The sequence below is a fragment of the Triticum aestivum genome, chromosome 2B, assembly GCF_018294505.1.
Source record: "Triticum aestivum cultivar Chinese Spring chromosome 2B, IWGSC CS RefSeq v2.1, whole genome shotgun sequence".
NCBI lineage: Eukaryota > Viridiplantae > Streptophyta > Magnoliopsida > Poales > Poaceae > Triticum > Triticum aestivum.
The window spans coordinates 239167563-239181872 of NC_057798.1; the positions used below are offsets into that span (position 1 = coordinate 239167563).

The 14310-nt window shown below is 47.6% G+C and overlaps 1 protein-coding gene across 1 annotated transcript; it reads left to right on the forward strand.

The window, feature by feature from the left end:
- Window positions 1-482: 482 nt before the first annotated feature.
- LOC123044551 (sugar transport protein MST6) lies at window positions 483-3180 on the forward strand. The gene is made up of 3 exons (XM_044467321.1): window positions 483-798; window positions 1237-1565; window positions 1796-3180. Exons 1-3 carry the CDS (start codon window positions 666-668, stop codon window positions 2912-2914), a joined length of 1581 nt encoding a protein of 526 aa, XP_044323256.1. The 5' UTR covers window positions 483-665; the 3' UTR covers window positions 2915-3180.
- The last annotated feature ends 11130 nt before the right edge of the window (window positions 3181-14310 follow it).

Here is a 14310-nt window from a genome sequence, read left to right on the forward strand (position 1 = left end):
AGATAACGATCCCCGTTCGTGGCGTACTGGCGTATCGCTGGCTGGCGAACCTCCGATGCTAATTGTCACCGCTCAATTACTACTTCCCGCAACAACGAACGGAACGGATAACACCGACAGGTGTTAATCAGTTCTGATGACAGTTCCTGGGGCGTGCGGGTGCAGACACGCGTCGCAAACGGACGGCGATCCACGGACGAGCTCACACCGAAACAGAGCGACGTTCACAGCTGCGCATTAATGGCGGCATCCACTCTTTCCAGGAAATCGGGCAGAGGTGCATATCCACAACCGCAATTACTCGTGGTATCGCCGAGCAAAATCTAATCTATAAAAAAAAGGGAAAGAAAGCTAACGTGACGTTGGGCTGGACGGAGATTTTGCAGTCCAACCCTCGGATTTCCCCACCTCTCCGATGGAGCCCCACCTTCTTCAGCCTATAAATTGATGCCCGCTCCGCCTCCATTTCATCCTCCCTCTCTCTCATCGTCTCCATCTGCTTCTCTTTCTGCGACCTGACTTGTGCGCCACAGAGAGCTCTTCTTGGAGAGCCTGTGAATCTCGAGAGGCATTGGGTCCGTCCTGAGTTGTTGTTACTCTCGCCTTGGTCTTTAGTTTTTGGCCTTCGTGCCGATCCACTCCCGTGCTGTTCGGCGGCGGTCACGATGGCCGGCGGTGCGGTTGTAAACACCGGAGGGGGGAAGGACTACCCCGGCAAGCTCACCATGTTCGTGCTCTTCGCCTGCATCGTCGCCGCCACCGGCGGCCTCATCTTCGGATATGACATAGGCATCTCCGGTACGTCCCCTTTTAATCTACTCCCGTCCATGGCCGCCGCTCTATTTTGTAATCTTCATCATGATTACAGGGGAGTAACGCTCGACGTGCTCAATTTTGTTCGCATCCATGGTTTCATAGAAAGCTTTGTTCCCATCTGACATGCTGCGTTGTTCCACCGTCCACCTACCAACATGCATAATTTTCGGCGTCGTTCATACACATGGAAACAAATCTGTGATATTCCATTTCATTTCTTTATCCCACTACACACCGGGTTCCTGTGAAGCCGCCATGAATCTTTTCATGTATTTCTCACCTGGCATTCTTCCCAATAAACAAACTCACATACTCCTAGTACAGTGTTTCTTTCTCTAGAGATGTGCATGCAGAAACTTTAAAGCGAAATCATCAACAAAGGAAACTAATTAACTCTTTGCAATGGCGTTCGTCCACCAGGTGGCGTGACGTCCATGAACCCCTTCCTGATGAAGTTCTTCCCCGGCGTGTACCACAAGGAGCAGGAGGCGGAGTGGAACCAGAGCAACCAGTACTGCAAGTTCGACAGCCAGCTGCTCACCATGTTCACCTCCTCGCTCTACCTCGCCGCGCTCGTCGCTTCCTTCTTCGCCGCCACCGTCACCCGCGTCGCCGGCCGCAAGTGGTCCATGTTCGCCGGCGGGGTCACCTTCCTCGTCGGCGCCGCGCTCAACGGCGCAGCCAAGAACGTCCTCATGCTCATCCTCGGGCGCGTCCTGCTCGGCATTGGGGTCGGCTTCGCCAACCAGGTTTGTGACACTTCTGCCGTTGATTCATGGATACGACGAATTGATGACCTGGGTCGCCACTGTTGCTTTGACTTTGTTTCTGACGTTTGTTTGACTCTCCATTTTTCTTTTGTTGTTATTGACTCTTCTATAGCTGGAGGAAAACTGCAAAATTTTCATACCTTGCTTTGGAGTGACTTCTTTTACAGTTTGGCTGATGATGTTTTTTACTGCTTGCTTGCATTGGACAGTCGGTGCCGGTGTACCTGTCGGAGATGGCGCCGGCGAGGCTGCGGGGGATGCTCAACATCGGGTTCCAGCTGATGGTCACGATCGGCATCCTGTGCGCGAACCTGATCAACTACGGGACGGCCAAGATCAAGGGCGGGTGGGGCTGGCGCGTGAGCCTCGCGCTGGCCGCGGTGCCGGCCGGAATCATCGCCATCGGCGCGCTCTTCCTCCCCGACACCCCCAACTCCCTCATCGACCGCGGCTACACCGAGGACGCCAAGAAGATGCTCCGGCGCGTGCGCGGCACGGACGATGTGGAGGAGGAGTACAGCGACCTGGTGGCCGCCAGCGAGGAGTCCAAGCTCGTGAGCCACCCGTGGCGCAACATCCTCCAGCGCCGCTACCGGCCGCAGCTCACCTTCGCCATCGCGATCCCCTTCTTCCAGCAGCTCACCGGCATCAACGTCATCATGTTCTACGCGCCCGTGCTCTTCAAGACGCTGGGGTTCGCCGACGACGCGTCCCTCATGTCCGCCGTCATCACCGGCCTCGTCAACGTCTTCGCCACCTTCGTGTCCATCGTGACCGTGGACCGGCTGGGCCGGCGCAAGCTCTTCCTGCAGGGCGGCACCCAGATGCTGGCCTGCCAGATCGTGGTGGGCAGCCTGATTGGCGCCAAGTTCGGGTTCACCGGCGTGGCCGACATCCCCAAGGGGTACGCGGCGTTCGTGGTGTTCTTCATCTGCGCGTACGTGGCCGGGTTCGCGTGGTCCTGGGGCCCGCTGGGGTGGCTCGTCCCCAGCGAGATCTTCCCGCTGGAGATCAGGTCGGCGGGGCAGAGCATCACGGTGTCGATGAACATGCTGTGCACCTTCATCATCGCGCAGGCGTTCCTCCCCATGCTCTGCCGCTTCAAGTTCATGCTCTTCTTCTTCTTCGGCGCGTGGGTGGTCGTCATGACCCTCTTCGTCGCCTACTTCCTGCCGGAGACCAAGAACGTGCCCATCGAGGAGATGGTGCTCGTGTGGAAGGCGCACTGGTACTGGGGCCGCTTCATCCGCGACGAGGACGTGCACGTCGGCGGCGCAGACGTCGAGATGCGCTCCAACGGCAAGGTCCAGGCTGCCAAGCTCCCGTGACGTCGAAACGTCGTCGCTGGCCAATAAGCTGTTACCATCCGAGGCCGATCGAGGACTTTTTTGAGTCCTCGTCTGATTTTTCATTTGTCTTCTTCTGTATTATAATTGCCATACTACCTAGGATGATGACGAACAATCAGTGCGTCACTAATCATTCCCAGTTTCCTTTTCTTTTTATGAAGTTTGGGCTCCTTTGTGCCCGGATATATACTCTGGTGCCGTGGTGGCTTTGGATCAAAAATGAATATAGATGCTGGTTGAATCAACTTGCTGTGTCTCTGCGCTCTGAATTAACATAATTTCTAGTAGTACGTACACATCATGAGCAATGTGGCATGCAATTCTTGGTTTGTCGAGAAACTACAAACTGCAACATCTCTCATCTAATCTAGGCATGTTTGGTCACTACTAGTTAGAGCCTCTACAATGCAGAGCGCTTTACGGAGACGCTTGAGAAAGAATAAATAAATGATTTTTTAATTAGGGCCCTTTCCCTCCACACTAGCTGCTACCTCTTCCAATGCAAAGGTGCTTAGATGAGGTGCTAAGTGCATTAAATACTTTAGCAACTCAAGTCCCCAATGCATGAGTGCTTAACATATTGTTGCTAAGCACACTTTATTTAATGAGTTAGCACTTGAAATCTTTCGTGCATTGGCCAAATTGTTTCATTTAAATGGTTTGCCTAGGTTCTCGCGCTTGGCATTGGTTCTTCCTGGGGTCACCAAAATACTCTCTCCCCTTCTTAAATGTTGTGCCATGTCACTTTTTTGCTTATGTGGCATGCTTAGCACCTGTCCACGGTGGAACACTGGGAAAGGCCTAATTAAGGCGCTATTAAACTGCAAGATCGGCGCTATTTCTCTTTGGTGTGTTAAGTCAGTACTTCTCTTCTTTCTTAGCCGCGGCAACTCTAGGTCGTTTTGTTAGATGGAGTGAAATGCATAAAACCATCACAGTTGTATTATTATTAGCCAAGAAAATATTGCTGATTTTCATTGTAAAATGCATCAAACACAAGGCAACGCTCAACATTGACAAAACGGACTGAACACCGCTTGCCCTCGAAATTGACATGGCAAAACGCTAAAGTATAGCATGACTGTCGTTAACGGCTTGTCACAACCCACCTCTCATCCCTGTAAAAGAAAAAGCAACCCACCTCTCGAAATTGATGCTGCCATGGTCGCGATCTCGCCACGGTGGCGGGATCGAGCGGCCCCTCTGCCCCGTCTGCGGCTCCCCTGGTCGTATCCTAGCCGGGTGGGCTCGCGCATGTCCCCACGCCGAAGCGCGTGTCGGCCAAGCGCAAGGAGCTGCTCAAGGACGCATATGAGGTTCGGTACATTTTGTTAATTTTTAGCGTTGCGTTTGGTGCATTTTGCAACGAGAACCAAGAGTGATGTTTTTTGCGAATGACGACACAATTGTAGTGGTTTTATGCATTTCACTGTTTAGATGGGTCGTTGGTTGTAGCCTTATCCTGTACTTTGTGAGTCTCTGTACTCTCTTGGATGATTAAAAAAGGATGGGGGCCATTTTATTAAACGCTTTAACTTCTGCGACACTGACTTATTTTGCACTGTTATCATGCCTAAATATTTGATTTAATGGTGTTATTGCTGATCAGTAGAAATCTTAACCTAGCATCCCGTTCCTATCACCCCGTGTTGTAGATGGCCTTATATGCTAGGAGCCTTGATCCAGTTACTTGCATATCGGTTGTTTATCCTTTGTTTGGGGTCATAAAGGAATTTCCAACACGGCTCATCAAATCGCTCACAAATGTTCGGACCGGACGGCCTGGACACTTTTAGGTTTTCAACACGGCCCATAAATCAATCGCGACCGATCCGGATGTTTGAAATCCTCCAAATGGCCTAAATCAAAGAGGAGGGATGGGGGGGGGGGGGGCAGGGGTCCAAATGTCCGCCACGTCAGACTTCGACGCCCATTTCTCGCCCAAAACCCCACCTGAAGGCCATGTTTTTCCGCAAGCCTACCCTCCTCATATGGAGCACTTTGTGGGCAGTTCATATGGACAACTAGAGCATGTGTGATAATAAACTGAATTTATATCTGAAATATTGTTGCATTAGAATATTTATCTTTAGATTCTTGGTGCATTGAAATATTTATTCAATATAGAAGAAAAATGAAAGGGCCATCTTTTGTACGATAGGATTTAATGATATACGGACGACTGGATGTTCGTGGACATGTTCGGGATTGTCCGCGCACATTTACAAACGTGTTGATGAGACGTCCTTGAAGATGCCCTAAGACGGTTACACGTCAAATGGAATCCAAGGGTTTTGTGGTACATTCGTAGATGGATGGACGTGTAAGTTATGGGACCATCCATCCATTGTGACGACGAGATCTTTTGATGCGACGCTGCTTCGAAGATGGCCCGTCAATGTCTCTTCTGGTAGCGCTCCGGCCGCATGCCGACCCGTGCGTCAACTTTTAGGCCATTCTGCCTCATCCATTTCCTCAACTGCATTTTCGCGAGTAGCTGCATGCCGGAAACACGGCTTTCTTCTAGACATACGGTCAATTTCGCGACACCGAGAAGGAATGGAAGCTGATCACGCTGGATCTTGGAGTAGACTCTAAACAATGGATGGTGATACGTGTATGCGCCCCCGATGAAAACGGATAAACAGTCTCGCTCGTGATCTTTGGACTTTGGAGTACGTACTAGACAAGTAGACATGACATGACATCTCCACGCCCACTCCCTTTGCAATGCTGCCTCTTATCCACACTGACGGGCACCAAAACACAGCATCGATCCACCACAGGATCGGGAGCAGGAAGAACAAGAAGAGCGTGTGAGAAATTATTAAAAGCAGAGCTACGCACGCACCAACTCGAGATGGAGATCCATCCACCCACCACCGCCATGCAACGCAAGCAGCTAGCAGCTCCCCATGCACCACTGTGCGAGACCTCCTTTTCCGCCAAAAGGGGCATGCATTTGCATTGTCTTATCCTGATGGATGGAAGGCTGACGCCGATTTGATACGATCCGGGTCGGGCCCCCCGATTTCGTCACGTGTTCGGATCGGGAAAGTCTAAAAAAAGCCCGGGCAATTACGCCCAAAAGGCAAGGTCATACTAGTGCTCGCGCTCGTACTCTAGATGGCCGGTGTCACGCGTTCTCAATGAGAAAGCGGGGAGAGAAAGGCGTCTCCGGATTAGCGTAAATTAATTGCGAGCAGCCGCGAGTGCGTGACGACTTAATTTTGTGCTGGAAAGGTGGCTGCTGCTGACTGTCTGACCGACTTGCTGTGGATAATTTTGTGGATAGCCTTCTCTTTTTCCTCCCGCCGATGTGGAAAGTACACCACAGAATCATTAACCGCATCTTAACCACCATCGTTGAGTTCTGCTAGTATAAGTTTGGATTTGGTGCGACGTGATGTTAGTTTTGACCACATGTCTGGGACTGAGTTACACGTGACAGGATCTGATTCGGAGCCACCGACCACGCGTTTCGTCGCACGCCGTTCACATCATGGCTGGTTAGTTGTTAATGTTATCCATAATAAATCCACCGTGCACTTATAGGCGCCAAATCCTATCTTCATGCAGACATTTTGGTAAGAGTAAAATGCACTACAGGTACTTGAACTTGCGCCGCGAGCTCGGTTTAGTCACTGTACTTAGAAATACGGTCACTACGGTAACTATGTACGATGGGACGTGATTGTACGGTCACTGTTCACCGTATTGAGCCGGTAAGCCGCCGTCTGACCGCCTGTTGACCAGACCCCGCGCCACGTGTCGTTTGCAGAAGCGAAGCGGTGACCAATTTACAAAAAAAAAACCTTCCGTCTTTGTTTCCATCTCTGCTCGCCCTCCCACCTCTCCATTTCCCTGTCTCTCCGCCTCCTCTGTCTCTCTGCTTCCCCTCCCCTGTCGCGGCCGAGGAAGGAACAGTTGATCGCCGGCATTGAGGTCGGCGGCGATTTTCAGTGTCGGGTCGGAAGGATCGGCCGTGGAGGAGGGTCTCGCGACCGTGGTGAAGGCAAGGCGGCGCCGCCATGGCTGCAATTCGTCGCCCCAATGGAGCCCCTGCCCCCGATTACAGTAAGTCCAAAATTCTGGTCTATTTGACATCAAATCGAGTTATGTATAGATTAGATTCAGTTTGCCTAAGTTTTCTCTTGAAGTTGCCCACATTGGAAGAAAACCTAGGGTTTTGTTAATCGATTTGGGGGTTTCAGGTAGGGTTTCTGCCACGGTTTGAAAAGTGGAATATAGGTTTGATTCGACATGAAAAGTGGAATATAGGTTTGATGCCACGGTTTGCCATGTACATACTTTGTCCTAAATTGTGTACACGCTCCTGTAGTAGGGTTCAGAATGTGTGCTAGGGTTTTGGAGGAACAATTGGGGGTTTGTTGTAGGGTTTAAGGTTGACATAAAAGGTTCATTTTTTGTCAAGTTTGTTACAATTATTGGTGGCTGTACTCAATTTGTGTGCTTTTTTGTAACAGGAGCACGCAGTGACAAATTTTCAGTGCTATTTCATCATGGGTTTTTTCATGGGTCAAGGAAGCAATAGAAGTTATGTCAATGGACATGAAGTGTGGTATGATCAAGTTGATAGGTTAACATGGTCTCCAATTATGGTGGAGCATATGGTAGAGGAGATAGGATGGGAGATGGCTGGAAGGATAAAAGCATACTACCGCGTTCCCATCCTTGACATCACCAGAAATTCTTTGAGACATATTAGGAGTGATGCAGATACTGATCAAATGATGGTATTCTTGTCAATAGGCCATCATTTCTTTGATATTTATCTGGACCATGATGAAAGTTTGCATTCTCACAAGGATGTTGATGATGTAGTCCATAATCCAAGAGCTCATCTGCCACCAGTGTTCAGCCCTTCCAAAGAAAAGAGTAGTACCAATCTTGCATCTAGCAGTAGTCCATCACATAGAGAAGGAGAAGATGCTATTCCAATTCAAATTGTTTATCCAAACAATCCAGAAGTTGAAGTTGATGATGGAAATCCATTTATCTTTGCAAGGAGGACAGAGAACATTCAGTCAGACAATCTGGATCATGTGCAGGAAGAGAGTACTATTGAGCCACAACAGCATGAGTCAGACATAGTACATGTGGATGCTAGTGGAGCAGATGCAGAGAATAATGGAGTGGAGAGGGAGGAAGACAGAGATAGAAGAGCCAAGAGGGGGAGGAAAGAGGTATTGTCAGCATCAGAAAGTGACTCAGATGACAGTGATTTTGATCCAGCTGGCATGTTTGATAGTGATTTTGAGATCAGTGATGGGGATGATGATCTTTATGCAGACAATGTGGATGAAGATGAGCCAGTGCAGTCAAAGGATAAGGTGCAAGGGGGACATGTGAAACCAGGTTCTGAAGCAAAAGATGAAGCCATGTCTGATTATGAATCAGAAGGTGAGGACTTGTGGGCACCAGATTCAGATGATGAAACTCAGACCAAGTTTAGAGCTTTCAGAAAGGAGGACCTGCAGTGTCCAAAGTTCCATGTGGGTCAAGTATTTGAGAATGTAATTGCTAGGAAAAGCTATAAAGGAGTATAGCTGCAAAAACAGAGTGGATGTGAAGTTGCCAGTTAATGACAAGAAGAGAGTGAAGGCAGTATGTGATGAGGATTGCACTTGGTATTTATGGGCATCATATGACAGCAGGACTAAATGCTTCATGGTGAAGAAGTATGTGGAAGAGCATACATGTTGCAAGAAATGGAAGATCAAAGCATTTAGTACACCATTTCTTGCAAGGAAATACCTTGAGAGTTTCAGGGCAGATCAAGACATGAACTTGAGGAACTTCTCAAGAGTTGTACAGAAAGAATGGCATATGACACCAAGTAGGACTAAGCTACAAAGGGCAAGGAGGTTGGCCATGAAGATAATTCATGGTGATGAAGAAGGACAATACAAGTTGATGTGGGATTATGGAAATGAGATAAGGAGAAGCAACCCAGGTAGTTCATTCTTCCTAGCACTTGATGATAAAGCTAGGTTCAACAAAGCATACATGTGTCTGGATGCCTGTAAAAGAGGTTTCCTTCAAGGATGCAGGCCTGTGATTTTCATAGATGGGTGTCATATAAAAACTAGATATAGAGGTCAGTTACTTGTTGCAGTTGGCATAGATCCTAATAATTGTATTTTCCCAATTGCCATTGCTGTTGTGGAAGTGGAAGACATGCCAAACTGGGTTTGGTTTCTTGAGAGGCTTAAGATGGACCTTGGTATCATCAACACCTCACCATGGACCATTATGTCTGATAAACAAAAGGGGCTTATCAATGCTGTGAATGATGTGTTTCCAGAATCAGAACATAGGTTCTGTGTCAGGCATATGTGGAAGAATTTCCAGCAGCTGTACAAAGGTGAGCACTGAAGAACCAGCTGTGGAAGATTGCAAGAAGCACAACAATAATCAAGTATGAGCAGTACATGAATGAGATGAAGGAACTCAATGAGGATGCATACAAGTGGTTGAAAGAATTAGAACCAGAGACTTGGGTCAGGGCATTCCAGAGTGACATACCAAAGTGTGATATTTTGCTGAATAACCTATGTGAGGTCTTCAACAAGTAAGATACTAATGATTCCTTCCTAGTTTGTGCTTGAGATACTAATGATCCCCTGCCTAGTTTGACATACTAATGATTTCCTTACCATGTGTCCTACTTGCAGGTATATCCTAGAAGCCAGAGAATTGCCAATCCTATCAATGTTTGAGAGGATCAAACAACAGTGGACTAGTAGGCATTACACCAAACAACTTGAGGGTGAGAAGATGCAAGGAGTTACATGCCCTAATATAAAGAAGATGGTTGAGAAGCTCAAAGATCTAGCAAACACTTGTTATGTATATGAGTCAGGAGATGGAGTATTTCAAGTAGGTGATAGAGGAACAGACTACATTGTGGACATACACACCAAGTCTTGTAGCTCCTACTGTGGTGACCCAGACCACAACAGAAAGGGTTGTAAATATCTTAAGGCTGGCCTACCACCTCCAAATAGACAAGTTGAAGCAGAAGCAACACAAGAGAATGTTCAACATGCAAATACTAATGTGCAAGAAGATGGACCAGTGAGAACCCAGGTATAGTATGAATTTTATCTCTTGTTTTGCTAATGATAGACTCTATTCTTGTTCTAATATCAAATGTACTGATCACTTCCCTTCCACACTGATTAGAACCATGAGGAAGCATCAACACGGAGAGCCCCACTAGTGGATGATCTTATGATAGACTCTATTCTTGAGCAGGTACTACTCTATTCTTGACATGTGCAGAGGCCTTTGCCAAGAATCATAATACTAAAACTTTTTCACTACATGTGCAGAGGCCTTTGCCAAGAATCATACAACAAATATCAGTACCAGAGTCTGCATTCTTAGTCAATGCACAGTCTATGCTCAACCACTCCCAGCCAAGCAGCAGCACAGTCACTCATGGTGATCTTGCTAGAAAGCTACTAGCCATGAAGACACAAAGAGAGAAGGAGCTGGAGGACAAGAAGCAAGCTGTTCTAGCAGCTAGAAGGGAAGCAGAAATGAAGAAAGCAGAAGAAGCTGCTAGGAAGAGGCATGTGCTAGCAGAAAAGAAAGCACAAGAAGCAGAAAGGAAGAAGGAGGCAGCTGCTCAGAGAAGAGAAGCTCAGGCCATCCTAAAGCAGGCAGCTGCAGTGACAAGGCAAATTATCCAAGAGACACATAGGCAAATTGCTGCAAAGCAAAAGGAGAAACTAGCTGCTGAGAAGTTAGCCCAGAAACAGGCTGCTGCTGCTAAGAAGCTTGCAGAGAGACAAGCAGCTAATGCAAAAAAAGAAGAAGCCAGGCAAGCAGCAGCTGCAAAGAAGCTGGCAGATAAAGCAGCTGCTGCTGCAAAGAAAAAACTGGGAAACAGAACAGTTCAAGAGGAGCATCATAGCTCAGGGCTTGAGAAGAATGGAAGCATGTTTGACATCTTCAGGGACTAGTGCTAGAAATGTTAGGCAACTAGTCCTTTTGGCCATCTTATGTAAAATAGCATCTTCAGGAACTAGTCATTTTGCTTTCTGTCAAGTTGTGTCTTTTGGAACATGTACTTCAGGAACTAGTCATTTGGCCATCTTCAAGAACCTGTGATCTTTTGGCCATCTTAAAAACCAATGATCATTTGGCCATCTTTTGGAACATGTACTTCAGGAACATGTACTGATATGCAGTTTACATGATCATCTTACTTGGATCATTTTGTTCATTTTACTTGGATCATTTTGTTCATTTTACTTGGATCATTTTGTTCATACTGACATACTTGGAACAGTTTACTTGACATCATAGTGACATACTACTAAAATTGGAAGTGATTTTAGTTCATACAACAGAAGTTTTCCATCAACTATTTATTGAACTTCAGAGACAAACCATCATACAAAAGGTTCATACATCAGAGGGAACAGGTTCATACATCAACTGTTACAGCCATCATACTGACATTTCACTTCTTAATCAACTACCACTAGGTCTACTTGAAGCTACCACACTTCTTCATCAACTACTAGTACCACTAGGTCTAATTGAAGCTACCACACTTCTTCATTTCTTCATCAGCAGCAGTTTCATTTCTTCAACATCAGCATGACACATAGCACAACAAGCACCAATACACCACCAAGCAGCAGTTTCAACAGTAACATCATCTGCACACCTAAATTAAGAAGTGCACGAGCTTCTGCCCTGGTGATGTTCATGCTAGCTCCAGGCTGTTCTTGCATCTGCATACTTATCCTCTGACATGCATTTCTCTCTGCAACCCTTCTTCTTCCTTCTGTTTCTCTCTCAAGCTGTTCCCTCCTATCTTCTGTTGCTCCAATTGCATCAACAGCTTCATGCCCAACAAGATAACGATGATCTACAAGGTAGGCCACGTATTCCCTCTCCCAATGCCAGAAAACACATCCTTGCTACAAACTCAAAACCAAGAAAAATCAAAAAATTTGCACAAACTCAAACTCAAAACTCAAAACCAACAAGCACCAATGTCAATCAGGTCAAGGATGCTTACGGTCACACATCTATAGAACACCCATCCGTCATGCTCCTCCGTGTTGGACACGTAGAACCTCACTTGGCAGCCGCAGCGAGGGCATGAGATGAGCGGCACCACCACTGTCCTCCCGCGGCGTCCAGATCGGACAGAACTGCTGCTGGACATGGCGGGTGACGAGGACGAAGGCAATGGGCAGCGGCGAGCGGTGGGCGATGGCGACGGCGAGCGTGGGCGGCGGCGAGCGCAGGGCGATGGCGATGGCGAGCGGTGGGCGGCGGCGGCGACGAGCGCTGCGAGGGGAACAAAACTAGGGATTTTGGATAACAGGGGAACTGCGAGGGGAAGGAGCTAACTGCATTTTTACACATAAACCCTCCTAAATTTGCTGTTCAAATAAGTAATCCCCCCCCCCACGCCTACGTGGCAAGCGTGGACTGGTCAAAACAGCGGCGTACCGGCTCAATACTGTGAACAGTGACCATACAATCACGTCCCATCGTACATAGTTACCGTAGTGACCGTATTTCTAAGTACAGTGACCAAACCGAGCTCGCGGCGCAAGTTCAAGTACCTGTAGTGCATTTTACTCTTTTGGTAATTTGGTCTCGCGGTGGTAGGTTTTTCCATCTAGAGATGAAAGAACGTCACCTTTTCCTTTCGTCGCTCGATGTACTCCCGTGCCGCTTGCCCTACAAAGCAGGATGGCAACAGTGCATGTGTGCGTGCATGCATGCACCGACGCACGGCTCGCCAACTGGGCTGGAGCCTATAGCAAACGCCCGATGGGGGAACAAAGAGCGATTTTTTTACGTGAAACAAATAGCGATTTAGCAGCATCATCTGTTCTGATCCGTGCGACAGTACTACGTACGGATATGATTTTTTTGACAAATGACGTACATTTTTTTTCTTGTTGAGGGATTGACAAATGACGTACTACATCACTGATCATGTCGCAAAGGACACCGAGAGCACGGCAAGCTTTGCTGCGAGGCAACGAACTCGCCGGCGACTTCGCAAAGAAGGATTTCAGGGAATGCATGGAGATGACCTAAAAGATTCGACCGTTCAGCAACCAACATTACCGGACTCGTCTTGTCCCGATAGGGCAGGAAAGTCAGATGCACGTCGGCGATGGGGGATTCGAGAAAACGTGGAAGGTGGAACTGGATGGCGTCCCTTGTGGTAGGTGTGACCAAGCCCTGCACAGCCTAACGAGTAACGAGGATACACGTCGTGTGCGATGAGTCAGGCAGCACCATGGTGTTGCGGCGGGGACGTACGTTGCTTCGTCGGTGTCACGCGAATTACGCAATGCGCGCTGGGTGGGCTATTTTTTGTTAAATAATACATTTTTAAATTAATTTTCAGAAATATTACACCGAATTTTTGTTTTTCTAAAATAATACATCATCAGCCATCTGGTGGCCGACTGAATCCAGTCAACCAAGAGTAGGCCAATTAGTACCCTATATCGGCTAACAACAGGCCGATTGGGCTCCTGCCCCACTCCCGTTGGCTAACTGCTGGCCGACTGGAACTAATTGACTTATAAGGCCGACTGGAACTAATTGGCTTCATGTAAGCTGATTAGTTCTAATTGGCTTCCTGTAAGCTGATAGGTGCATGCACTATTTTCTCAGACCTAAGTTTCCTGCTTCTGGGCACTAAGGTGCGTAAGCATTGTAGTGTAGTCTCGTACTCTCGGCAAGATATGTCCAAATTCGAATGTCCTTTTAAGTTGTATGTTTCCTCTCATAGTCTCGCGAGAGTACGGGACTACATTACAATGCTTACCCACCTTAGTGCCTAGAAGCAAGAAACTTAGTCCTGAGAAAATGGGGCATGCACCTATCAGCTTACATGAAGCCAGTTAGTTTTAGTCGGCCTACTGTAAGTCAATTAGTTTTAGTCGGCCTACAGCTAGCGACAGGAGTGGCCAGAGCCCAATCGGCCTATTGTTAGATGACAGGGTACTAATCGGCCTACTCTTGGCCAAATGGATCCGGTCGGCCACCAAATGGCCGACTATGTATTATTTTTGAAAAAAATCGGCGTAATATTTCTGAAAATTAATTAAAATGTATTATTAAAAAAATAGCGTTGGGTGGAGCCGCCGGAGGAGCGGGACAGGCAGCGCTGCCGCATCAGACACCGTTGTTTTGGGTTTTGACTATTGACCAAAAGTCGTCCACCTACGCACTGGTGGAAAAGGAGCCGATGTTGGTTTCTTTTTTTAACATTGGCAGAAGAACTGTCAAATTCATTGATCAGAAGAGGTAATACAAGAACCCTCCAAAGAAGGAAAGCACAACAAAAAAAGCTA